The 5,936-nt window shown below is 60.1% G+C and overlaps 1 protein-coding gene across 1 annotated transcript in view; it reads right to left on the reverse strand.

Annotated features, from left to right (window-relative positions):
- Nucleotides 1–520: 520 nt before the first annotated feature.
- The window catches only part of EMIHUDRAFT_208069 (hypothetical protein), a gene marked incomplete at both ends in the record, with an annotated part of 6,405 nt that continues 989 nt past the window's right edge, over nucleotides 521–5,936 (reverse strand). The window contains 4 exons of the mRNA XM_005773365.1: nucleotides 521–565; nucleotides 2,942–2,995; nucleotides 3,176–3,217; nucleotides 3,418–3,465. Of these exons, the coding sequence (XP_005773422.1) occupies nucleotides 521–565; nucleotides 2,942–2,995; nucleotides 3,176–3,217; nucleotides 3,418–3,465 (189 nt within the window). The remainder of the gene's footprint in view (nucleotides 566–2,941; nucleotides 2,996–3,175; nucleotides 3,218–3,417; nucleotides 3,466–5,936) is intronic.

Consider the following 5,936-nt stretch of genomic DNA (forward strand, 5'->3'; position numbering starts at 1 on the left):
AAACGGACCGTCCGACAGCCTTTAACCCCCCCACACACAGCCGCAGCGGCGCAGAGAGCGCACCGAGCGGCTGCATGCGCGCCGCGCCGCCGTCCGCCTCCGCCTCCGCCTCCGCCTCCTCCGCCGCCGCCGGCTTGGCATCGCCGAACAGGGCTGATCCGATCCTCTTGGCGGCGGCAACCTGCCTCGCCACGTCTGCGGCGTGCATCTCGCGCAGCTTCGGCAGCGACGGCTCGAGGTGCGGCAGCACTTGCTCGAGCTCGACGGCGCCTGATCTCGGGTCATCTCGGCTCATCTCGGGCTCGAGGTGCGGCAGCGCTTGCTCGAGCTCGACGGCGCCTGGAGCAGCGGCGCGGAGATCACCCGGAGATAAGATGGGCCGAGGTTGCCCGAGATTGCCCGAGGTTGGCCGAGATCGAGATTGCCCGAGATTGCCCGAGAGCGCGCCTTGCTTGAGGAGGAGCCCGCACAGCGCGTACAGCGAGTGCGGCGTCGCCTCATCCACACATTCGGCGCCAACTCACCCCTCCGCAGCGCGCGACGAGTGTGCGGGCGTCGCCTCCGCCTCGTAGAAGCGTCTTGGCGTGCAAAGGAAGTGTCTAGGAGGTGTCTAGGAGGTGTCTAGGAGGTGTCTAGGAGGTGTCTAGGAGGTGTCTAGGAGGTGTCTAGGAGGTGTCTAGGAGGTGTCTAGGAGGTGTCTAGGAGGTGTCTAGGAGGTGTCGGAGGTGTCTAGGAGGTGTCTCGGAGGTGTCTAGGAAGTGTCGCCTCCGCCTCGCCCTTGTAGAAGCGTCTTGGCGTGCAAAGGAAGTGTCTAGGAGGTGTCTAGGAGGTGTCTCGGAGGTGTCTAGGAGGTGTCTAGGAGGTGTCTAGGAGGTGTCTAGGAGGTGTCTAGGAGGTGTCTAGGAAGTGTCTAGGAAGTGTCACCTCCGCCTCGCCCTTGTAGAAGCGTCTTGGCGTGCAAAGGAAGTGTCTAGGAGGTGTCTAGGAGGTGTCTAGGAGGTGTCTAGGAGGTGTCTAGGAGGTGTCTAGGAGGTGTCTAGGAAGTGTCTAGGAAGTGTCACCTCCGCCTCGCCCTTGTAGAAGCGTCTTGGCGTGCAAAGGAAGTGTCTAGGAGGTGTCTAGGAGGTGTCTAGGAGGTGTCTCGGAGGTGTCTAGGAAGTGTCGCCTCCGCCTCGCCCTTGTAGAAGCGTCTTGGCGTGCAAAGGAGGTGTCTAGGAGGTGTCTAGGAGGTGTCTAGGAGGTGTCTAGGAGGTGTCTAGGAGGTGTCTCGGAGGTGTCTAGGAGGTGTCTAGGAGGTGTCTAGGAGGTGTCTAGGAGGTGTCTAGGAGGTGTCTAGGAAGTGTCTAGGAGGTGTCTCGGAGGTGTCTAGGAGGTGTCTAGGAAGTGTCGCCTCCGCCTCGCCCTTGTAGAAGCGTCTTGGCGTGCAAAGGAGGTGTCTAGGAGGTGTCTAGGAAGTGTCTAGGAGGTGTCTCGGAGGTGTCTCGGAGGTGTCTAGGAGGTGTCTAGGAGGTGTCTGGGAGGTGTCTAGGAGGTGTCTAGGAAGTGTCGCCTCCGCCTCGCCCTTGTAGAAGCGTCTTGGCGTGCAAAGGAAGTGTCTAGGAAGTGTCTAGGAGGTGTCTAGGAGGTGTCTCGGAGGTGTCTAGGAGGTGTCTAGGAGGTGTCTAGGAGGTGTCTAGGAGGTGTCTAGGAGGTGTCACCTCCGCCTCGCCCTTGTAGAAGCGTCTTGGCGTGCAAAGGAGGTGTCTAGGAGGTGTCTAGGAGGTGTCTAGGAGGTGTCTGGGAGGTGTCTCGGAGGTGTCTACGAGGTGTCACCTCCGCCTCGCCCTTGTAGAAGTGTCTTGGCGTGCAAAGGAGGTGTCTAGGAGGTGTCTAGGAGGTGTCTAGGAAGTGTCTCGGAGGTGTCTAGGAGGTGTCTAGGAGGTGTCTAGGAGGTGTCTAGGAGGTGTCTAGGAGGTGTCTAGGAGGTGTCTCGGAGGTGTCTAGGAGGTGTCTACGAGGTGTCTAGGAAGTGTCTAGGAAGTGTCTAGGAGGTGTCTAGGAGGTGTCTAGGAGGTGTCTAGGAGGTGTCTCGGAGGTGTCTAGGAAGTGTCGCCTCCGCCTCGCCCTTGTAGAAGCGTCTTGGCGTGCAAAGGAGGTGTCTAGGAGGTGTCTAGGAGGTGTCTAGGAGGTGTCTAGGAGGTGTCTAGGAGGTGTCTAGGAGGTGTCTAGGAGGTGTCTCGGAGGTGTCTAGGAAGTGTCGCCTCCGCCTCGCCCTTGTAGAAGCGTCTTGGCGTGCAAAGGAAGTGTCTAGGAAGTGTCTAGGAGGTGTCTCGGAGGTGTCTAGGAAGTGTCGCCTCCGCCTCGCCCTTGTAGAAGCGTCTTGGCGTGCAAAGGAAGTGTCTAGGAGGTGTCTAGGAGGTGTCTAGGAGGTGTCTAGGAGGTGTCTAGGAGGTGTCTACGAGGTGTCTAGGAAGTGTCGCCTCCGCCTCGCCCTTGTAGAAGCGTCTTGGCGTGCAAAGGAAGTGTCTAGGAGGTGTCTAGGAGGTGTCTAGGAGGTGTCTGGGAGGTGTCTCGGAGGTGTCTACGAGGTGTCACCTCCGCCTCGCCCTTGTAGAAGCGTCTTGGCGTGTAAAGGAAGTGTCTAGGAAGTGTCTAGGAGGTGTCTAGGAGGTGTCTAGGAGGTGTCGCCTCCGCCTCGCCCTTGTAGAAGCGTCTTGGCGTGTAAAGGAAGTGTCTAGGAAGTGTCTCGGAGGTGTCTAGGAGGTGTCTAGGAGGTGTCTAGGAGGTGTCTAGGAGGTGTCTCGGAGGTGTGTACGAGGTGTCTACGAAGTGTCACCTCCGCCTCGCCCTTGTAGAAGCGTCTTGGCGTGCAAAGGAAGTGTCTAGGAGGTGTCTAGGAGGTGTCTCGGAGGTGTCTAGGAGGTGTCTAGGAGGTGTCTAGGAGGTGTCTAGGAGGTGTCACCTCCGCCTCGCCCTTGTAGAACTGGAACTTGAAGCCGAGGACGTGCGGCAGGTACTGCGGGAGGAAGAGCGAAACTCACTCATAATTGATCAATGAATTAATTGAATGAATGAATTAATTAATTGTTATCTAATTGAGCAGGTACTGCGGGTTGAAGAGCTCGACTCATTCATCATCAACTACTTAATGACTTAACAATTAATCAGCCCTCTCCTGCGGGTTGAAGAGCTCGACCAGCGACCGGTGCGACGCGCGGGACGGCACCGCCTCGAGCGCCTGATGCAGTCGTGGATTCCGCCATGATTCACAAACAGAGACTTGCGGGACGGCACAATCTCGAGGAATCTCGAGGAATCTCGGGCCATCTCGCGGGGCATCTCGCGCAATCTCGAGGCTCGAGGACGAGGTCGAGGACGCGATCTCGGAGAATCTCGCGCAATCTCGATCAATCTCGCGCAATCTCGCGCCTCGAGCACGAGGTCGAGGACGCGGTTTGGGTCGAGGTCAAAGTAGCCGATCAGCGACTGCGGCGAGGCCATGGCCGGTTAGGGACGTGTCTGGGACGTGTCTGGGACGTGGCTGGGAAGCGTCGAGGAAGTGTCTCGGAGGTGTCTAGGACGTGGCTAGGAAGTGTCCTTGCGCCTGGACGTTAGCGACGACTTCGGCGGCGCGCGTGCAGCCGCGGGTGGAGGTGCCTGGTGATTGTATGGTCAGCGCAGCACTTAATTAACAATCACTCATTAATAATTACGCCGCGGGTGGAGGTGCCTGGTGGTTGTATGGCCAGCGCATCACTGTATCTCCCCATATCTCCCCGTATCTCGCGTGTGGACGTGCTCGGCGCATCACTTTATCTCCCCCATATCTCCCCCACATCTCCCCCGTATCTCCCCCATATCTCCCCCATATCTCCCCCATATCTCCCCCATATCTCCCCCATATCTCCCCCATATCTCCCCCGTATCTCCCCCATATCTCCCCCGTATCTCCCCCATATCTCCCCCATATCTCCCCCGTATCTCCCCCGTATCTCCCCCATATCTCCCCCATATCTCCCCCATATCTCCCCCATATCTCCCCCATATCTCCCCCATACCTCCCCCATATCTCCCCCATACCTCCCCCATATCTCCCCCATATCTCCCCCATATCTCCCCCGTATCTCGCGGACGGAGGCGCCGTCGCGAGGCCCGGCGGGTAGCTCCGCCAGCTCGGTGACCAGCTTGGAGTAGCCTGTTCACAACGCGCAGGTGTGAAGAGACGCAAACGTGTCTAGGAAGTGTCTAGAGGTGTCTCGGAGGTGCCTCGGAAGCGTCTCGGAAGTGTCTCGGAGGTGTCTCGGAAGTGTCTCGGAAGTGTCTCGGAAGTGTCTCGGAAGTGTCTCGGAGGTGTCTCGGAGGTGTCTCGGAGGTGTCTCGGAGGTGTCTCGGAAGTGTCTCGGAAGCTGCACCCTCGGAGCCCTCGCGAAGCAAGTTGTACTTTTGCTGCGTGTAGAGCGCGCGCGTGTTGAGGCGGACCTGCCGGAGATCACGCGAGATCACAGCCGAGATTACTGGAGATATCTCCGAGATTACCCGTGGTGAGGTGTTGAGCGGGAAGGGGCGCGTGTGTGCGTGTGTGCGTGTGTGGGGGGGAGGGGGGGGGTTAGGGGGAGGGGAGAGGGGGGGGGGGGGAGGGGGGGGGGGCAACCGAAACTGCAGCACAGCTGTGCGCACGGCCGCGCGGGCTATGCTTCTTTTCCTAGGGAGTGTCTAGGCAGTGTCTAGGCAGTGTCTCGGAAGTGTCTCGGGGGTGTCTCGGGGGTGTCTAGGGAGTGTCTAGGGAGTGTCTCGTCGCCGCGCCTGCGCCCGGTGGAAGTCCGAGTAATGTCTCGGAAATGTCTCGGAAGTGTCTCGGAAATGTCTCGGAAGTGTCTAGGAAGTGTCTAGGAAGTGTCTAGGAAGCGTCTAGGAAGCGTCGCCTGCGCCCGGTGGAAGTCCGCGTGGCTGGCGACGAGGCCCGCCTCCTGCAGCATCTCCGGATCGAGACGCGCCTGTGAATTATCAACAATTAATTATTAATTATTAATCACCGCCTCCTGCAGCATCTCCGGGTCGAGACGCGCCTGTGAATTATCAACTATTAATTATTAATTATTAATCATCGCCTCCTGCAGCATCTCCGGGTCGAGACGCGCCTGTGAATGGTGACTCGGTGATTCTTAATTAAGTAGTCGCCAGGCATGGCGCGGGCAGGAGGAGGAAGAAGGAGGTGGACATGGCGTGGACATGGCGCGGGCATGGCGCGGGCATGGCGCGGGCATGGCGCGGGCATGGCATGGCGCGGGCATGGCGCGGGCATGGCGCGGGCATGGCGCGGGCATGGCATGGCGCGGACATGGCGTGCAAGGGACAACCAGCGCACGCCCCCCTCCCCTCCGTGGCGGCTGGGCCGGTCCCGCGACTGCAGCTCCCTCCCTCCCTCCCTCCGGCCCCTCCCTCCCCGGCGCCCTCTCCCCACCCTCTGCCTGCTCTCCCGCTGCGGTGCAAGCGCCGCCCGCGCCTTGAGCAGCTCAGGCGCGACCATAGGAACTGTCTCGGAAGTGTCTCGGAAGTGTCTAGTCGCCGCGCCTTGAGCAGCTCAGGCGCGACCAGCTCGGCCTGTTGGGGGGGGGGGGGGGGAAGGGGGGGGGGGGGGGAGGGGAAAAGGGGGGGGGGGGGGCCAAGTGGCTAAGCCCACCGAACCGGGGGGCAAAGGGGGGTGGTTTGAAGGCAAGGGGAAAGCCCCCCCCCCCTGCAAAAACCCCCCCACAAAAGGGAAAAACTTCTGCTTTGGGGGGCCCCCCCCCGCCTCCTCGCTTTTTTCGGGCTCAAAGGGGAGGCCCAGAAACCCAAAAAAGTCGGCCAGGGCCCAATGCCCCCCCGGGAAGAACGCCCGGTTAAACAAAGCCCCGTCCGAAAAAACCCTCCCAAACCCCTTCCGTTTTAAGGCGCCCCGCAAAAAGGGGGAAAAAAAG

The sequence above is a fragment of the Emiliania huxleyi genome (genome assembly GCF_000372725.1).
Source record: "Emiliania huxleyi CCMP1516 unplaced genomic scaffold EMIHUscaffold_34, whole genome shotgun sequence".
Classification (NCBI taxonomy): Eukaryota; Haptophyta; order Isochrysidales; family Noelaerhabdaceae; genus Emiliania; species Emiliania huxleyi.